The sequence below is a fragment of the Myotis lucifugus genome, unplaced genomic scaffold (assembly GCF_000147115.1).
Source record: "Myotis lucifugus unplaced genomic scaffold, Myoluc2.0 scaffold_2210, whole genome shotgun sequence".
NCBI classification, from domain to species: Eukaryota; Metazoa; Chordata; class Mammalia; order Chiroptera; family Vespertilionidae; genus Myotis; species Myotis lucifugus.
The window spans coordinates 6,184-26,964 of NW_005873258.1; the positions used below are offsets into that span (position 1 = coordinate 6,184).

At 42.9% G+C, this 20,781-nt stretch overlaps 1 protein-coding gene across 1 annotated transcript in view; it reads left to right on the plus strand.

Moving 5' to 3' along the window:
• LOC102426803 (cyclin-Y-like protein 1) overlaps positions 1 to 16,294 on the plus strand; it is a gene marked incomplete at its 5' end in the record, with an annotated part of 17,224 nt that extends 930 nt beyond the window's left edge. Inside the window, 6 exons of the mRNA XM_006108391.2 lie at positions 2,134 to 2,169; positions 4,751 to 4,802; positions 7,239 to 7,358; positions 11,692 to 11,858; positions 14,876 to 15,041; positions 16,184 to 16,294. Of these exons, the coding sequence (XP_006108453.1) occupies positions 2,134 to 2,169; positions 4,751 to 4,802; positions 7,239 to 7,358; positions 11,692 to 11,858; positions 14,876 to 15,041; positions 16,184 to 16,294 (652 nt within the window). The remainder of the gene's footprint in view (positions 1 to 2,133; positions 2,170 to 4,750; positions 4,803 to 7,238; positions 7,359 to 11,691; positions 11,859 to 14,875; positions 15,042 to 16,183) is intronic.
• Positions 16,295 to 20,781: the final 4,487 nt, after the last annotated feature.

The window sequence follows — 20,781 nt, forward strand, 5'->3', positions numbered from 1 at the left end:
ACCCTAATATGAAACTTTCAAGCTTACTTAAGAGCAAAATAAAACCAAACTAGGATGTAGAGCTTCCTGAATCCCATTGGCGCTGTCCAAGGATCATTATTGGTGTCTCTCCAGGATGAGAGGGTTGACTTTCCAGAACACAGTTTGGGAAATTCTACCTGAAAATATTAACATCCTCATTCCTGATTTTATTTTTCAGTCCTAAGACATAATTTATTTATAAACTTAATTTTGTTTATATTGTATCAGCTTTTTGGCTAATTAAATTCTCAGTAACTTCTACTTTAATTAAAAATAGCCAGTTTGCAATCATAATAATGTAAGTTTCTTCTCTCATAACAACAGTTGAGATCAAATTGAGTTTCAGCAAAACTGGAACCCGTCTCTCTCTAAAGTCCTGAGCTTTGGCACCCAACTCACAATCACTGAGTCTTTTTCTTCAGTTTTGCCACTAAATCGGGGAGTAAAAACCAGTCCTTTCTGGCTGCATTTCATAGCTTCTTTTGAATTAGATGATTCTGGTGTTACAATATATAATTCAAGAGTTGTTTTGAAGATTAGCCTTACTTAGACAAGTGGGTGTTATGCCTTTTCCCTCCAAATTCATCTAATTTTTGGAAGTACAGTAAATTTTCATTTGCTCTTATCAAGTTTTGAAAATGATCATTCAGTACATTTACTATTGGTAAATTAAAGGTTTAGTGAGAATATTAATAGAGCTCATTAGCTTTTAGGAATGGTTTTGAAAAAATGTTTATTCTGGGGTAATAGTGCATTGTTCTCAATGGGATGGGTGAGCCTTATTAGAATCACTTACGCAATTTTTGTCTAAATGTGTCTCTAAACACATGCATTCCATTTCTCCTTCCCTAACACACTCTGTCACTCTCACAAGCCTTCTGATAAGCTGAGGAGGGATGGAAGGCATTTTTATGTGGAGAAAAGCATCTGGGATGATTTTGATTTTAACTCTACTTCATTCTGTTCTCAAACTTTGCTGCACTTTGTCATCACCCGAGAAGCTTCCAAAGTTAACCAATGCCCGTTAAATCAGAGCATCTCAAGGTGGAAGAAGGCAGTTTGTAAAACTCCTCTGATGATCCCAATGCACAGCCAAGCTTGGGAACCACACTACCTGGTTAGAGGGTAGAAGAAGGAGAACTGCTTCTCACTCTTGGTGGGACCTTGAGCAAGTCAGTTTTAAGCCTTGGTTACTTTCTCTGTAAAATGGGTTGTTGAGTTAAATATCATCACAAGTTCATTGGTTCCTTTCAGCTTATATGCTTCAAATTCTATGATTTTAAAATCATTTTGAAGATGAAACTGTTTGAAGCACTATAGAAGTGCCCATCTTTGATGCTAACAATGCTACAGACCTTTGTACAACTGCTAATATTCTATAACCTAGTTATAAAATTCAGATTTGCTTTTCCTCAATTATTTGGAGCTTCATTTCTGACATTTGGGGCAAAGAGAAAAAGCATATAACTTGATCTACAGCACTCCTTTGTTTCATGTTACACAGCATCTGGGAATAACATAGGGATATAGGAACTTACGCAGTATATGAGGACTTACATCTGCTCATTAAAATTTTATTTAAACTAATTTGGAAATAAATGTTTTTAATACTACAGGGTGTATAATTTTACTTCATTGCATTCTTATATTTGCCATTACATTTTCTTAACAATTATGTAAAAGTGACCTTAAATGATTCTCTTCTGTATAGAGCATTTTATTTAACTTTAGGGGAAAAAGGAAAATAGGTGGGCAGGTGGAAAAACTACTGTGGCTTAAATTTAAGCATGTGCACAAGTAGATCTAACTTGTACAGGATGAAAGGTTCTCTGAGTAGAAAGGCAAAAGATAGGGCAAGAGTGTAATAACTTATATGTTATAATAATCACTCAAAACATGTCTTCTAACAGCATATTCCTTAGCATTTTGGTTTTCCTAATTTTAGTAACTGACAAAGAACTACCACAAGGCAGAAAGTGCTTAGGTGATACTTTCTGAATGAGAATCTCATGGCCCCTGGAAGCTGGGATGGTCTTCCCCCACCACAACCCTTTTAAAACCTGTCTTCAGACCTGACATAAAGTCAATTGTTACTTTTTCTTTTCTCCACAGCCTGGCACTAGCAATATATTACCACATAAAGAAGAGGTGAGTTTTAAAACCAGTCTTGTTATTCTAGCTAATAAACTTACCAGATATAAAGTTAGTGTTAGATTTTAACTATGGATACTATTGAAGTAAGCTTTAGTGCTCTTATTACATTGTTGAAGCGAACCATTTGTTTTTGTCTTAGGACTCCTAATGCTTAAGTTATTGAGGATCCTGAAGAAAATTTGTTTATCTGGTTTATATTGATATTTACTGTATTAGAAATTAAAACTGAGAATTTAAAAATGAATTCCTTGTATGTTGAAACATGGTTTTTATAGCACTGTTGAAATTTTGAGCAGGATACTGCTTTGTTGTGGCGGATTGCCTTGTGCGTTACAGAGTGTTTACAGTTTCCCTGGACGCTCCTCACTAGATGCCAGTAGCATAATCTTCCCAGGTCCCATTTTGACAACAAAAAAATGTATCCACCATGGCCGAATGTTTCCTGGGGGGCAGAAACACCCCTGATAGCGAGTCATAGTGTTAACATAATTCTTTATAAAAGAGAATCATTTTCCACAATAAATTGGTCGAATGGAAATTGTGTCACTTATTTACATTTTGCAAATCTCTTTATTTCTGGTTCAACAGAAGACAGCTGATTCTCACTTACACCCTGTCTTCAATCCTTAGTGATTACCTCAGTCATCTCAATAATTTGTTTTGAATAAACAATATGCAGACCCAGCCTCATGTATCTTTATGGCTAGAAAAGTTTGTATTTTCAAAGCCTTCAGATAATTTTGGATATTCTTTGATACTATACCAGAGTCCACAGAAGCTGTCTTCTGAAATTAGTTACAATGGAATTTTAAATCCTATCCTTGAACTTGTACTAAGGTCTCTGTTAAATTAGTACCCATGCATACATCTTCTATAATAAATGAATCTCTTAAATTGTAAGTAATTTTCTAATAACATTGTGCATTGGTCATTTGTCAAGTATCAGCTCACATTTCTTTTTACAGTATCAAAACTCACTTTTGTTAGGTAGCATCACATAACCACCAGTCTTCCCAGAAAAACCTTTAGGTATTGAAAAACTGTTAGGTCACAAAAAGGATACAAGTTTTCCCCAATCTTGATTTTGAGCTTGATAGCTGGAACTGTGCAATTGGCAAGAAATGTATAAGTTATTTTCCTGGAAGTGACAGACTCACTTTTCAGTCTTGAGTGCACGACACTTGTATTATCAAATAAAAATATTATTCTCTGAGAACAGTAGGGCATTCATCTCACAACTAATTCCAAGTGCTTTTCCTTAACAACCATATTTCTGTATGCAGAAATGCTTAATGCATACTTCCCCTTGCAGCATTTCTCAACCTGTGGGTCACGACCCCTTTGGCGGTCGAATGATCCTTTCACAAGGGTCACTTAAGACCATCCTGCATATCAGATATTTACAGTACAACTCATAACAGTAACAACATTACAGTTATGAAGTAGCAACGAAAATAATTTTATGGTTGGGTCACAACATGAGGAACTGTATTTAAAGGGCCAGAAGGTTGAGAACCACTGTAGAGTATAAAAAGAAGATTCAACTTCTAATAACATTATTCATTGTCACTGCTTTATCAAAGATGTGCTTAAGTAAAGCATATTTCTTGTCAACAAGTGGCAGTGAAGAATAGAATGACTACTAGCACAGATTGGGACCCCTGCCTTGATTCTTGCTCAGAAACCAGTTTTACTGACTTTGGCTTTTATCCAGTCATTGCAAATGTCAGTGTAAATGCAGGCAGTGCCTTAATATGTCTATACAATCAGTTTTGGCCTCATGGGTCTCCTGGAAATGGTCTAGTGGAACCACTGAAGCCTGCAAAACACACTTGGAGAACCACTGTGTAAATGAGCAGAGTGTAGTAGTGTGGAAAATTAAACCTAAAAACCCCAGAAGACTGGTTTCCCTCACTCAGTTGGTTGGAGCATTGTCTTGTACACCAAAAGCTGGCAGGTTTGATTCCAAGTTAGGGCAGCACATACCTAGGTTGTAGGTTCAATTCTGTAAGGCCACATAGCTAGTTTTCCAGTTCCATGTATAGGGGGCAGCCAATCCATTTTTTCCCCCTCAAATCAATAGAGTGGTCACTTTTAAAATTCAAAGGCAAATTTTAACCTCAGATTATTGTAAAGAATCAAGAAGAAATATATTATATAATAAGAATATAATATAGGAAACTAGTAAGAGAAAAAACAGTGAAAAAAAAAACCAGGAATCTCATTCTCACATGAAGAATTGCCCACTACTACTGTGTTGTAAAATGTTCCTGTGTCTGCCAATGAGAAGTTAGAGGTCTGGCCATCGATTTGGTTGCCTAGTGTTGCCTATTAGGGAGGGTCAATGCTTATAAAGGCAGCTCTGGCAGGTCATTGTAGAAAAAATTTCACAGAATTTGATGTGCTGAATAAAAAGAGGTCAGAAAATTCCTACGGGATCTAAGAGAAGAATTTGTAGAAGGACTTTCTTTGTTGAAGGTTAAGCTCCCTCCACCCCCCTCTACTCCCAGCAGATGTGTTGCTAACACGACAGTTCCTGGATTAGTTTTTTTTCAATCACGTTCTTGTTTTCTAGAGATGCAAATAGATCCAAGGACATTTTTGATGAGAGACTCCATCCTGTCACAGTAAGTGCCAGTTGTATTGAGGTTGTTCTTTTCTCTCAGACAGTTGTGCTTATTCCATGCTGATTTGCTTCAAAATTAATCACTAGTAAAAAATTACTTTCTCCAGCTTGGAGTTCACATTACCTTCCTTTAAGTTTTCTTCCCCTCCCCATGTTGTATCTAATTATTTTACAAAAGGAACATCTACATATAAAAGCATAAGCGACTGTCTAACTGGTAGCTATGGCGCGAACTGACCAACAGAGGTCTGACATTCAATGCAGATGCTACTGAGTTGCTGTGACTTGGCAGATGTGGTTCTCAGGTGATGCACTCAGAACCAGAGAGGAGGGAGTCGATTCTGGGGTGTGTAACCCGAGAACTGCCCTCTTGCAATCCCAGACCCTTTGGGGGATGTCGGAGAGCGGTTTCAGCCTGATCCCTGCAGGCCAGAGCAGGGGAGCCCACCTGTGCACAAATCTGTGCATCAGACCTCTAGTGTTATATAAGAAACTAGATGCCCAGTGCACAACATTTGTGTACTGGGGTGAGGGGTGCCTCAGCCTGACCTGCACCCTTTCACAGTCCGGGAGCCCTCGAGGGATGTTGGAGAGCTGGTTTTGGCCTGATCCCCTTAGGCCAGGCTGAGGGACCCCACCTGTGCTCAAATCCGTGCACCAGGCCTCTAGTTTATAATAATAAAAGTGTACTATGCAAACCGACCAAACAACCAAACAGCAGAACGACCTTCCAGATGAACTTTGGATGACTATGCTATGACACACACTGGTGCCAGGCCTGCCAAGGTGGGTGCAATGTGATTGGTCAGGGGGCCCGGCCATCGCCCCACGATCGCCCTACAGAGGGAGGCCAAGGCCTCAAAGAGGGAGACCCATGCCTCTGGCTGGCGGGGCGATCGATCGGGGTGGGGTGGCACTCCGTGATCGCCCCAATGAGGGAGGCCCAGGCCATCCTCTGGGCGGTGACCATTTGTGGAGCCCCAGCTGGGTGCGCAGAGCCCCACGACTAATTGTCCTAAAGAGGAAGACCCAGGCTACCCCTACAGACAGCACTGTCGTGTGTGGGCAGGGCCACCCTCTGCAGGGTGATTGATCTGTGGGGCCCCGCAATCAATCAACCCACAGATGGAGGCCCAGCCCACTGGCTAGAAATGTGGTGGTGGGTGTGCAGGGCCAGCCAGTGATCACCCCGCAGAGGGAAATCCCAGGCCAGCCAATGATCACACCCCACGCCTATTGCCCGCAGAGGGAGATGCCAAGTGATGGGGTAGGGGTTGGCAGTGCCACACCAATGGCAAGCAGTGGCAGCAGCGGGGGCATGGCCAGCTGCCAGTAGCCAGGGGAAGGAAAGCCCCAATAGGGCCTCATCACCAGTCAAGCCTAGGGACCCTACGCGAGGGGTCCCTGATTGTGAGAGGGCACAGGCTGAGGGCCACCCACCCATGCACGGATTTTGTGCACTGAGCCTCTCGTGTTATATAAGAAACTAGAGGCCCGGTGCGCGACATTCATGTACTGGGGGTGGAGGATCCCTCAGCCCAGTCTGTGCATTTTGCAGTCTAGGAGCCCTTAGGGGATGTCTGACTGATGGCTTACATCCTTAGCACTGCCGCGGAGGCGGGAGTGGCTCCTGCCACAGCCACTATGCTCGCCAGCCATCAGCCTGGCTTCTGGCTAAGCAGCACTCCGCCTGTGGGAGCACACTGACCACCAGGGGTCAGCTCCTGTGTTGAGGCTCTGCCCCTTGGTGGTCAGTGCGCATCACAGCGACCAATTGTTCCGCCATTCGGTCGATTTGCTTATTACCCTTTTATTATATAGGATAGGTCAGTAAGAACTGAGTTTCAGCTTTGTATAATTAGTGAGCTACAGTGGACAACATGCCTGAAAAACAAAAATGTATATGTTTAAAAGAAAATTTTCAATAGCATCAAGCAATATGAATATTTGTACATAAACCTAATAGATATGTCAGGATCTCTAGAAGACAATTAAACAGCTATTTAAATATTGAATTAATTAGAATGACAAAAATTTTAAAATGTCTTCAGATATGCTCTATAACAATATGTGGCTGGTGAGCACTGTATGCACAGCACAGCCTTAGAGCCCGATGGTTACATTCTCAAAGGTGATTGCAGAGAAGTATGACATGATGACCAACAAGTCTTTGGAGCCTAAAAATAGTTCACATTTAGACAGAATATTGTAGGGGAAGGTGGAAAGGAATATATAAATATTCTGAGGTTGTGCCTGTATTTATCTTTATTGCGTGTCAATATTCAGTCACTGTTTTTTAAGGTCCCATTATTTATATTTAAAAGGCTAAAATACATGTCACCCAATCAAAATAATTTTAAGCTGCACATGGGCACAAGTGGAACATGGTTGTTACAAAAGTACTTAATATTTTTCTTCAATGGGTACTTTCTTTCAGGAAGAAAAGGTTCCTGAGGAATTCTTTCATCATAATCCTGATCCCGAATCAATTTACAGATTTATTCGACCTTTCTTCATTGCCTTTAAGGCAACAGGAGGATATACCATAACAACATTGGTAAGATAGTTCTTCTTTCAGAATTTTATTAAGGGAAACCTATCAAAGGATGTAAAGTTCACACACTTGAGCTTAATAATCACTATGATTTAAAATGTCCTTGCTTTTTTCACCACAAAGCGATTGCTATCAAAGGCAGCAGGAGGGAGAGGTTTCCCATTTCTCCCTCCAGGCCTCAGGAGACATAGGCACATGCAGTGCACACAGGCATACATACAAGGTGTGCTGATGGGGCAGGATGGGGGCAATAACAGAACCTTCTGGGCCCCAGGCAGTGACAGGTTCAGTGTAGGTCTAAGCTGAGTCGCAGGCTGCATTCCCCAGGCAGTTGTAATGTGTGTCCTGACTGAGAACTAGAGCCCAATGTTCTCTGTTCCTTGGATGATGGGTATTCATCCATCCTTGCTGTCCTCTTGTGCCTGCCTGTGATGTTTCCAGGATTCTAGTGCCAGTAGGACCTGAAAGGGCTTTGCTGGTTGTCTGCTCAGCTACTGCTGTGTAAGGGGCTCTGTGTCATTCATCCAGGCTTTCTGTGGAAAGAGTGTGTCATTTGGAATGAGAGGTCCATTCTCGTGAGAAAGAATGGGGATTGTATCACTCCTCCCTCGGACAATCCTAAAGGGGAAAGTCTCCTGCTTGGTCTGAGGGAAGAGTACTTAGTGCAGTGCCTCCTCCATCAGTTTTCAATCAGAATTTTGGAGAGGCTGCCTGTGCTTCTGAATAGAGACCCCTCGGTGGGCACTGGATTAGACACAGGCCTTTTCACGGAGCTGCCAGCCATCTGGAGTGCTGAGCACAGCTGATCAAAGGCGGGAGTGGTGCTCCCACTTGAAGAGCTAGGGAACTCAGCAAGGAGAGCATCTGGAGTAGAAGAGGGTGAGTGCTTTTCAAACACATTAAGATGATGCACCTGTGAGATAGAGGGGCATCTCTAGAGATCATCCTACTATATAAAAACCCTGAGTTCATCACAACCGGAGGTTCAGCCAACCGAAAGTCAGTCCTGCAGTCAGCACTTGGTTGCCGTGGTGACCCAGCACTGACTGCTGCGGCTGCAGGCACTATGACCCAGCACTGACTGCTGAGGGGAATGCAAACCAGGCCCAGAGAGAGGCCTGAAGAGAGAAGCAGGGTCTGATCCATAGCCTGTGTGGCAGCTGTTGATCAACACTTGCCTCTCTCTTTCTCTCCAAGCCGGGCCAGCAACAGCACCTCTATTTCTCTCCAGGCCTCCACCAGGGATGCTCATCAGTGCCGCACTTCTGAGCAGGCTCTGTTGATAGACCCAGAGACGCTGACTGGCATAGAAACTGACCAGTCAGAACCAAATCTGGGTGAAGTGTGAGGAGCCAATGGCTGCCTAGGAAGCAGAGCTTTTGATGCTGATTGGCATAGAAAGAGACTAGTCAGAACCAAATTGGCCAGCAGAGGAGGGCAGTTGGGGGCAAGATCAGGCCAGCAGGAGAGGGCAGTTAGGGGTGATCAGGCAGTCAGGCAGAGGCAGTTAGGGGCAATTAGGCAGGCAGGCAGGCAGGCAGGCAGAGGCAGTTAGGGGCAATCAGGCAGGTAGGCAGGTGAGCAGTTAGGAGCCAACAGTTCCAGATTGTGAGGGAGATGTCTGACTGCCAGTTTAGGCCCATGGGATTGGGCCTAATCTGGCAGTTGGACATCCCCCAAGGGGTTCCCGATTGGAGAGGGTGTAGGCTAGGCTGAGGGAACAACCCCCTCCATGCACGCATTTGATGCACCAGGCCACGCGTTTGAATATATGGAATTAGAGCATGAATCTTAGCTACTGGCAGGGAATTAGTATTAGCTATTCCAATACCGAGAAAATGTGTGAATAAAAAGTGCATGGAAGCAGGAAGAGTAGCAAGAGCAGGTATTTAGTGGATATTTATGGAATGAGCAACTTCTTGTCAGCATTGAGCACTTTGACCTCACTCTCTTTCTGGAACCTCGCTTATCTTCCTTCTATTTTATTGTTTCTCCCTGTTTTTGATAGCACCCTAAGCTATGCCTGATGATTTCTCCTTCAGAGCTGAGTCCTTACAGATCTAAGTGCAGAGGATAGAGGAGAGCCATGGTTGAATAAAGTGTTTGCTTTTATGGTGCTTCTGTCCTAGTGAGGAAGAGATAAATATTTCTTTAACTGAGTGTTGTTAAAAGGTGAATATCTCAGGTAGTAGTAAATATCACGAAGGTACAGCAGGGTGACGTGATATCATGCTGAGAGGGGCTTGCTACTTGAGAGAGGTGATCAGGAAGAGCCTCTGTAAGAGATGACATCTGACCCTGGCCTGACTGAACTGAGGAAGATGAGAAGCTCTGACGTTATGTGCAGAGGGAATAAGTGCCAGCCTCTGAGACGGGAACTTATACTTGGTATTTGAGTAAGAGTGAGGTATGGCCAGTGTGGTCAGAGTGTGGAATGAGGGAGAGAATGTAGGTCATGTGGACCTAGAAGGGCAAGTGCTACCTGATTGGGCCTTGCAGCTTGCAGGCCATGGGAGAAAGTGACATTTTTATTTGTTTGGTGGAAACACTTTGGCAGAGTTGAGCAGGGTGGGGAAGTGCTCTTGATTACAAAAGCTATCCAGGCTGCTTTGGGGACAATGATTGTAGCTGGGAGTCTGAGTGGAGGCCGAGAAGTCAGGGGCAATAACAGTGACATGGGTGAGAAGTGACAAATAGACTAGGAAGCAGACTCACTATCAGTGACAGGCAGCGATAACAAGAGTTGCTAACAGTTTGCAACAGGTCAACTCAATTGGACGTCTTTGGCCAAGCACCTAGGCAAATGGCAGTGCCCCACATGACATTAGGGAATGCGTGGGGAGTGGGGAGCTGGGGTGAAGAGCTCTGGTTTGTATGTGCACACGCACCGATGACCTTAGCAGTAGTAGTTTCAGTCGAGTGACAGTGCCAGGGGCAGACTACAGTGGGTGAAGGAGAGAGTGGGAGATGAGAAGCAGCTTCAGGGCATTCACTGTGAGCAAACAGACAGGAGGCAGTCTAGGGATTGTGGGGAGTGGGATGGGTACCACATAAATACATTCATATTGGGGAGAATCTCTGGCACAGGAATGTGTTCAAGAAGAGGTAATTGTGGGAGGTGTTCTTCAGAAGTGGGATGGGATTGACTTCACTGCTAGAAGAGTTTCAGTGAGAAGAGAAATCTCAATTCCACTGACACAGGAGGGCAAGTGGTATAAATGAATGAGTAATGGCACATTCTAAATCTGTAGAAGTGATGAAGGAAAGTTGAGTGATTTCCAATGTTGTGTATGTCTCTAATTATTCCCAGAAAGTTGACAGTTGAACCTTGTAAGGAGGTTCATTCATAGGATATCTGGGAGCATTTAGCTTTGAAAGATTGGTGCAAACTTTCACTAATAGCACATAATGTTCAGTAACCTTTTGCTTTCTAAAATACAGTTGGGTTTTAACACCTTTGGCTAATGTGGGCTGTCAATCTGATAACCTCGGACAGTAAACATACTCTTCTTCAAAGAACCCTTCGACGAAACAGCAAATCACAGCTTGCCTCTATAATCTTTGCTTAGCTGTTAACTTCACCCAGTTCTTTGTAGAATAGACATGTAATACATGTGAAGAAATCATGAGATCTCACCAGCTATCTGGCAGGTTTAGAGGAGAACCAGGGAGATAGAGACTGGCAGCTCTGCTACCAACTGAAACCAACAGAACTGACCAAGCTTCAGGTTGTGTAAGACAGAGATGGATTTCACAGAATTGTGATGGAGATGTGAGGCTTAGGGGATATGAAATGTCTATCCTTGGTGTGCGTGTGTGTTTCTTACAAAGGCACTAAGTCCAGGAATACCTGACAGTTGTAGAGACCTGCCTCAGACACACCTGTTTGCACGGCGTGTCCTGCTGCACCACACAGCAGCCACTGGGGGGGACTCTCTTTAAAAAAAAATGTTTTTAATCCTCACCAGAGGATATTTTATCCATGGATTTTCAGAAAAAGTAGAAAAGAAAGGGGAGGAGAGGAGAAATAGAGAGAGAATCATCAGTATGAGAGAGAGACATCTATTGATTGCCTCCCGCATGAGTCCTGACAGGGGCCAAGAGTGGAACCAGCGACTCTTTGGTGAGCAGGCTGGAAATTCACCTGGGAAAGTAGGCAGTAGAAGTGTCTGATTTGCAACTGTTTCTTGGCCTCTGGCTTTGGCTGGCCAAGCAGTCTCTCTAGAAGCTATGAATAAAAGGCATGTCAAAAACTGATGAAATCTATCATTCCTGAAAGTTCTTATCACAGCACTTAAACTGAACTAGAATCAAAAACCAGTGTTCTACTTTGCAGGTTTACATAGAAAGACTTTTATCTTATGCTGAAATCGACATTTGCCCATCTAACTGGAAACGCATTGTTTTGGGAGCGATTATTCTGACATACAAGTATCTGCACGATGAGGCTATGTGGAATTTTCACTTCTTCTCATTGCTAAGGGGCATTACAATCAAGAACTTGTGAGTTTGCAAGATTTTGATGAAGTTTCAAACCATTTTCAAATTCCTTATTTGCCCCCATAAAGTTTACAAAATAAGAAATATTTTGAAAGGTTACATTGTGCAGAGGACTGAACTAGGCATAAAATTACGTACATTTTTCTATCCATATTTGCTTTGACATTTCATACTCCTCATTAATTAGTATGTCTTCATGTGTTATTATTGTAATAATCTGTGTGATAACTTGGTATATTTCTCTGGTAGCAAAGTTTGTAGAAGCTCAGATTCAAAAACAACAGTAATGTAAATACCTTCATGCCTTTCTTAACGCTTTCTACCAGTTCAGGTTTTTATTCCCCCATTTTCAAAATTTCATTTATTTTCAATAAGACTTTACATTCAATATCTATATATAAATAAAAGCCTAAGCGACCGGCTGCCCAGCCAGTAGTTATGATGTGCATTGGCCACCTGGGCAGATGCTTAACGCAGGAGTGATAACCATAGGCGTGGGAACATGGAACAGACTGATGAATCTCAGAGAGAATGGGGGAGTGGGAAGTGCGGGAAGAGATTAACCAAAGATCTTATATGCATACTAGAGGCCCAGTGCACAGATTCGTGCACTGGTGGGGTCCCTCGGCCTGGCCTGCAGGGATCAGGCCGAAACTGGCTCTCTGACATCCCCCGAGGGGTCCCGGGTTCTGTAAGAACACAAATCTGTGCACCGGGCTTCTAGTTATTTCATATTAGTCTCAGGTGTACAGAATAATGGTTAGAAAATCATGTGCTTGGCGAAGTGTTTTCCACAATATTTTTAGTACTGACCTGACACCATGCATAGTTATTGCAGTATTATTGACTCTCTTTCCCATGGTGTAATTTATATCCCCATAACTGCATTGTAATTGCCAGTCTGTACTTCTCAATTTCTTCACCTTCTTCACCCAGCTCCCCCAAACCTCTTCTCCTCTGGCAACCATCAAAATGTTCCCTTTACCTCTGAGTCTGCTTCTGTTTTGTTTGTTCATTTATATTGCTTTTAGTGAAATCATATGTTATTTGTATTTCTCTGACTGACTTATTTCACTAACATTATACCCTCTAGGGCCAACTATTCTCTCACAAATGGCAGAAATTCATTCTTTTTTATGGATGAGTCATAATATTCCACTGCTTTTTTATCCACTCATCAGTTAATGGGCACTTGAGTTGCTTCTACAGCTTAAGGATTATGAATAATGCTGCAGTGAATATAGGGTGTATATATCCTCTCAATTAGTGTCCTGGTTTTCTTCAGATATATACCAGGGGTAGAATCACTGAGTCACAGGCAGTTCAATTTTTAATTTTTGAGGAACTTCCATACTATTTTCCACAGTGTCTGCACCAATATACCTTGCCACCAAAAGTGCACGAGGGTTCCCTTTTCTCCACATCCTTGTCAGCACTTGCTGTTTGTTGATGATAGCCATCCTGACAGGTGTGAGGATATCTCATTGTGGTTTTAATTTGCATATCACTGATGATCAGTGATGTTAAGCATCTTTTCCTATCTATCAGCCATCTGTATGCTCTCTTTGGATAAGTGTCTTTTCAGGTCTTCTGTCCATTTTTTAATTAGATTTTTCGTATTTTTGGTATTGAGCTGTATATGTTTTATAGAAGTTGTTTAGTTATGTATGTTTTTTATAAATTTTGAATATTAGACCCCCTATTAGATATATCAATGTCACATATGTTTTCCCATCAGTGGGTTGTCTTTTTATTTTGTTGATGTTTTCTTTTGCTATACTAAAACTATTAGTTTGATATAGTCCCAATCCTTTATTTTTTCTTTTATTTCGTTTGCTCAGGTTAATCTATCAGCAAAGCACTAAGAGAAATATTCCAGATTTTAGTGCCTATGTTTTCTTCTAGGAGTTTTATGGTTTTGACACTTACATTTAGGTTAACATTCCATTTTGAGTCTATTCTTGTATATGGTGTAAGAAGTGGTCTAGCTTCAATGTTTGAATGTATCTGTTCAATTTACCCAACATCATTTATTAAATAGACTGTCTATATACCGTTGAATGAAGTCTCCTCTTTTGTCAAATAGTAATTAAACATATAGGTGTGGGGTTATTTCTGGGCTTTCAATTTTGTTTCATTGATCTATGTTTGTTTTTATGCTAGTACCATGCTGTTTTGATGACTATAACCCTGTAGTGGGGTTTGATATCAGGTAGTGTGATACCTCCAGCCTCTTTTGTTTTTCTCTCAACTGCTGTGACGAATTGTCCAGGGTCTTTTGTGTGTCCGTATAAAACTCTGGATTAGTTGTTCTACTTCTGTAAAAGATGGCATTGGCATCTTGATAGGAATTTGGTTGAAAGAGATTATTTGAGGTGGTATGGACATTTTAAAGGTGTTAATGCTTCCTGTCCATGAGCATTGTACATGCTTCCATTGAGTTGTCTCTTCCTCAGTTTCTTTTTTGGTGTCTGATAATTTTCCAAGAGTTTTCCCCTCAAAGATAAGAGTGGTGGTTCTGAACGGATCCATTTGTTGCTGTGGTGATGTGCCCAGTCCTTTTGTTGGCACATCTCTATTTTACTAATCCCCTTCCTGCTATCAGCCTGGTGAGAATGTCTGCAAGTTCTTCAGGGCTAAGAAACAGCATACATCATTCCTTTCATCTGAGCACTAGAGTGGAGCCCTGAGAGTGAGCAAGAAGAATAAACCTACAGCTGCACTAATGGGACTCTGATAATTGAGCCCCTAGTCAACAGCTGTTGTGCACAAGAGACATAACCTCCTTCCCTTTGTCCCAAACTCAAAGTCCTTCCCCTTGTCCCAAACTCAAAGGGGACCACAAATTGTTGAGCCTTGTTTGCCTGGTTGAACATTAGTGTATTAGCCCAGGTTGGTAGCCTTTATTTGATTCAAAACTAAACTCAGAGCCAACCTAGTAGCTTAGAATGACAATTTTGAAGAGAACCATGTTGACTAAAATTGCCCTGTGGTGGTTTTGTGTTTTCCTTCTCCCCCAGAAATGAGTTGGAAAGGCAATACCTATGTCTACTGCGGTTTCGTCTGTATGTTTCTACCAGTGTCTATGCCCAATACTATTTTGACCTTCGGTCCTTAGCAAGTGACCATGGATTGTTGCCTATTGCATTGACTCCTCTTCAAAAAGAACGAGCACTGAACCTAGAGGTAAGGCTGTGAAATCACAAAGTGGGGTTTTCTGTCAGACTCAAAAACCAGTATCTGTGCATAAGTCATATTATGTAGAGACTAGGAAAATGAAAAGCTGTTTTAAACTAACACATTGAATAAGACTTATTAACTCTCTCACATCATATTAGCAGTATTTTTATGGTGTATATAAGAATCCTACATTATAAAAATTACCTTTTCTGTGACCACGATTCAGAATAATTTAAATCCATTTTAAACTTTGATGGTTTTTTTGAAACTGTATTCTATTTTATAGCCATACATGAATAATTTCCTACAATTGTATCATTAATCATATCTACAACCATATTCTACTTATCACTCTTAACTCAGTTTGCAAATTCATGTCTTTTCTGTATAGATCACAGTTCAGTACCTTCAGTTTGATAGACAAAAGTAACCTGAGAGAGAGATACTTAGATTGTAGAATATGTACTTCAAACACTGGGTGTAGAAAGTATATGGGTTTTTAATGGCATTTGTAAAGTATGTGCGACAAAGTAATATTTATGGCTTATGAATTCTGGGGAGTATACAACGAAATTACAACTAAAATGGACAGTTTTTGTGGTACTTAATAGTCCTTTAGAGTGCGTCTACCTTAATGTGCAAGTGAAATAGTACCTTGATGGTGCATCAGTCACTAGACCTTTCGAGCTTTCAGTAAAATACAGCACATGCCAGCCTCATTAAAATTTGCTTAGAGTAAATGCTAACTAATGAAGATTGGATAGAATGTAAATAGCTGAGTAAACAATAACATTTCCCAACTGTATATTTATTATATTTAAGGAACCAAGTGTACAGACAACAGATGATACTGTTGTGAGGAAGACTGTCACACCTTTGACATCTTGAAAAAACCCAAACTTTAACAAATTCTAAGTTCCCCTTTGCTGTGTCAATCTAATCAGAGTCCCTAAACTACTTAACTTCGTGGATGAACATAAAATAGGATCCCAAGGACCATGCAGTGTATACGCAGCTCTCCGAAGAGGCAATGACCATAATCCATATAAAGAATTAGGACTGTGTGGCTATCAGTGATGCTTTCTCTGTGAAGGCTGCAGCTCCTTTATTTTGAATGTACCTGTGTTCTATCTCATGTCTCCCCCTAGGCCATTGCCAGATATTGTGAAAACAAAAACCTGTGCAGGGTGGCCATAAAAAAATCTGGCAGCTGTGCTAACCTTACTGATGTGCAGCGTGCCCATGCCATCTTATCTTAAGGAGGAATGAGGGCTGTGACATGATGAGCGCCTCATCTGCAAGGACTGGAGAAGGATCACTGCTCCTGCTCCAATCCCAGATAAGTTCTTTCCTTTTAAGGGAGACGGGGGTGGCGGGGGGGGGTATTGACATAATGAGTATCTCACCTACCAAAACAAGTACTGTTGAAATATAATATTCCCTATTCTGGCAAGTTTAGTATTTCCTCTTAAGAATAAGTTAAAGGTTTTAACCTGATGAGGATCTTTTTTAGCCTATGCTTAATTTAGGATCCTTAGTATTTTTCATATCCCTTTGATTATTTTTATTACTAGAGGATATTACATTTGTTTAATTTTGTTTTCAGTTTTGGATAAAAAGGAAATGTCTCTCTTAAACTTTTAACAATTTCTAGTTAACCTGCCACTTGACATTTGCTTTTCAGCTTTGGTCCTCTCACTTAATAAGTTTAAAGTACCTATTTCTGTATACTAGTATAGTTTCAAATGCTTTAATGTTTACTTTAATAATGTGGAAAATGGATTATTTTACAGTAGAAAATTCCTTAAATATTGTTTATTGCTTCCTAGTGCAAAATGGCTACTTTTTTAATATATATATATTATGTGCTGTTTCCTTTCCTCCTGAACCTTTTAGACATTGTTACCATATATGAATTACTTTAAAATAATTTTAATTATGAGTTTTCATTTCAGTTTTTCTGACCTTGAAGATTTCTCTTTCTTTTTAATTGATGTCAGAGGGAAAGGAAGGGAGAAGGAAAGAGAAAGGGAGAGAAACATGGATATGTGAGAAATATCTACCAGTTGCCTCCCATCCAGTGTCTGGGACTGGGGATCCAACCTGGCACCTGGGTATGTGCCCTGACTGGTCACTGAATCCTGGACCCTTTGGTGCCTGGGAAGACACTCCAATCCACTGAGCCATCTAGCCAGCGTGAAGATTTCTCTTTCAAAGAAATTAAATAACAACTATTCTCATTATAAAAATCATATATTCTGTGCTCTTTAGCCTTTGAAAATTCTTGTGTAACTGGCCTTAAAACTGCCACAATGAACTAGTGAAGTGTAGATTTCTGGTGGTACAGACGCTGGATACAACGGGTGGCGGTTCTGTATTACTTTCCAGGACCGCCTTGCTAGCAGGTATTTCCAAGGGCTTATATTATATAATACATACCATTAGCTATCATGTCTAGAAATTGGTTTTAAAGAAATTAGACAACCAATATCTAGAAAGTAAAATTTCATTGTTTGTGATCTACATCTTGCTTTCCCTATTGGACTGTCTGTGTTGCACTACTGCCTTTTGAGTTAAAATGTGTCTGTGATGTCAGCATTTTCTCTCCTAACTCTGCAGTTACAATGGCAAATTATAAAAGCACATTAGCAAGGAAGAATTTTAAAAATTGGAACACTTCCATGATGTTTCTTCTTGAGTCTTTTCAAGCATAACGTTTCAAAAAATTTAACATGTTTAGAGTTGATAATACAGTTGAAGAAAGTGAGTAGAAAATATTCACTAGGCTAGGATGTCAGTCAAAAGGGTCATTAAGATTGAGTTTAAATATTTTCCAGGTTTTACTGGGTTGCATATAGGCATATTTAATATTTCATTAAAGTTATCAGAATGTTGGCAGGAATAGTTGAAGTATTTAAAATTTTTTGTAAAGATTAGGTGCTTAAAGCCAGTCTCTATATTAAAAAGTAAGGAAATAGTAAGATCTTTTATTGTAACTTTTTTTATTAGTATCTTAGTATATACTGCATACTTACTGTGGACAGTACTGTAAGATCCACAGTGATAGATTAAAAGGCTTCATAATACATTAAGTTTGCTACTTCAGTAACTAATTCAGGTGGGGATACTACACTGAATTCCCCTTTGAAAAATATAGTTTCGTACTTTTTCAATTTACTTTGCCTCATTTTTAAAGTGGACATGAATAAAATGAGATTTTAAATTTTTTTATATCGTGGTAGACATTTGAAAAGTTTTGTTAACTGAAAATATGAGAATTTATCTTACATGTCAACATGTGATCATGATTTAAAAGCCGGGCCGCATAAAGGAGGCATCCTGGGACCAAGTAGCTGCCTTGCCTGCAGCCGTGATCGTGATTTAAAAGCAGGACCACAGGCAAGGCGGCACCCCCAGGACACGAGGGGACCGGTGATCCTGATCATGATCAGAGGGCCGACCTCAGGCACGGCACACACCGGCACCCAGGAGCCGCCTTGCCTCTGGACCTTGATCATGATCATAATTTGAAAGCCGTGTCGCAGTCAAGGCGGCACCTCGGGTCCCAGGAGCCCCCTAGCCTATGGCCCAAGATTGTGATTTAGAAGCCGGGCTTCAGGCAAGGCGGCACCCCAGGAAACAAGAGCCACTGTGCCTGCGGCCCGTGATTGAGATCAGAAAGCAGGACCACAGGCAAGGTGGCACTCCGGGAAACAGAAGGTGCCTTGCCTGCAGCCGTGATCACGATTGTGATCTTGATAGTACTCGGAAATTAAGGCCGCAGGCAAGGCAGCAGTCTGGGTTCCAGGAGCCGCCTTACCGGCGTCCAGTGATTGAGATCGGAAAGACAGACCACAGGCAAGGTGGCAAAAACGGTTTCCAGGAGCCGCCTTGCCTGTGGTCCTTGATCGTGATTTGAAAGCTGGAACACAGGCAAGGCAGCACCCCAGGACACAAGGGAACCCGTGATCCTGATCATGATCAGAGGGCCGACCTCAGGCACGGCACACACCTGGACCCAGGAGCCGCCTTGCCTCTGGACCTTGATCATGATCGTGATTTGAAAGCCTGGACTCAGGCATGGTGGCAACCCTGGTCCCAGGAGCCGCCTTGCCTGTGGCCCATGATTGTGATTTAAAGCTGGGCTTCAGGCAAGGGGGCACCCCAGGACCCAGGAGCCGCTGTGCCTGCAGCCCCTGATTGAGATCTGAAAGCAGGAACACAGGCAAGGCGGCACCCCAGGAATCATCAGCCATCTTTCCTGTGGCCCAGGATCGTGATCATGATCAGAAAGCTGAGCCCAAGGCCAGGCAGCACACGGGGTCTCAGGAGCCGTCTTGACTGTGGCCCATGATATTGATTTGAAAGCCGGGCCACAGTTAAGGCGGCACCTCGGGTCCCAGGAGCAGCCTTACCTGTGGCCCAAGATTGTGATTTAGAACCCGGGCTTCAGGCAAGGCGGCACCCCAGGACCCAGGAGCCACTGTGCATGCGGCCCATGATTGAGATCGGAAAGCAGGACCACAGGCAAGGTGGCACACCTGGACACAGGAGCCAGCTTGCTTGTGGCCCTTGATGATGACTGTAATCAGAAAGCCAGGACGCAGGCACCCCGGATCCCAGGAGCCACCTTGCCTGTGGCCCACGATCTTGATTTGAAAGTCGGACCACAAACAAGGCGGCACCCCGGGACCCAGGAGCTGCCTTGCATGCAGCCGTGATCCTGATCATGATTTGAAAGCCAGGCCGCAGTAAAGGCAGCACCTCGGATCCCAGGAGCCGCCCTGCCTATGGCCCAGATTGTGATTTAGAAGCCAGGCTTCAGGCAAGGCAGCATCCCAGGATGGAGGAGCCGCTTGCCTGCGGCCCCTGATTGATCTCTGAAAGCTGGACCGCAGGCAAGGTGGCACCCAGGACCTAGGAGCGGCCTTACCTCCAGCTGTGATCGTGACTGTGACCGTGATCCTGATTGTGTTCTGAAAACAGGACCACAGGCAAGGCGGCACCCCAGGAATCATCAGCCATCTTGCCTGTGTCTCAGGATCATGATCAAGATCAGAAAGCTGAGCCCTAGGCCAGGCAGCACCCCAGGTCCCAGAAGCCGCCTTGCATGTGGCCCATGATCGTGATTTGAAAGCCGGACCACAGACAACGCGGCACCCCTGGACCCAGGAGCTGCCTTGCCTGCAGCCGTGATCCTGATCCTGATTGAGATCTGAAAGCAGGACCACAGGCAAGGGGGCACCCCAGGAACAATCAGCCATCTTGCCCGTGGCCCAGGATCATGATCATGACCATAAAGCTGAGGCCAAGGCCAGGCAGCACGCTGGGTCCCAGGAGCCGCCTTGCCTGTGGCCCATGATAGTGATTTGAAAGTCGGACCACAGAAAAGGCGGCACCCCGGCAGCCCTTGCCTGCAGCAGTGATTGTGATCCTGATCGAGATTTAAAAGCAGGACCACAGGCAAGGCGGCACACCGGGACCCAAGTGGACCCGTGATCATGATCATGTAGAGAGGGCTGTCCTCAGGCACGGCGGCACGATGGGACCCAGGAGCGGCCTAGCCTGTGGCCCATGGTTGTGATTTAGAAGCCGCACTTCAGGCATGGTGGCATCCAAGGACCCAGGATCCGCTGTATATGCAGCCCGTGATTAATGTCTGAAAGCAGGACCATAGGCAAGGCGGCACCCCAGGAACAATCAGCCATCTTGCCCCTGACCCAGGACCATCACCATCACCATCACC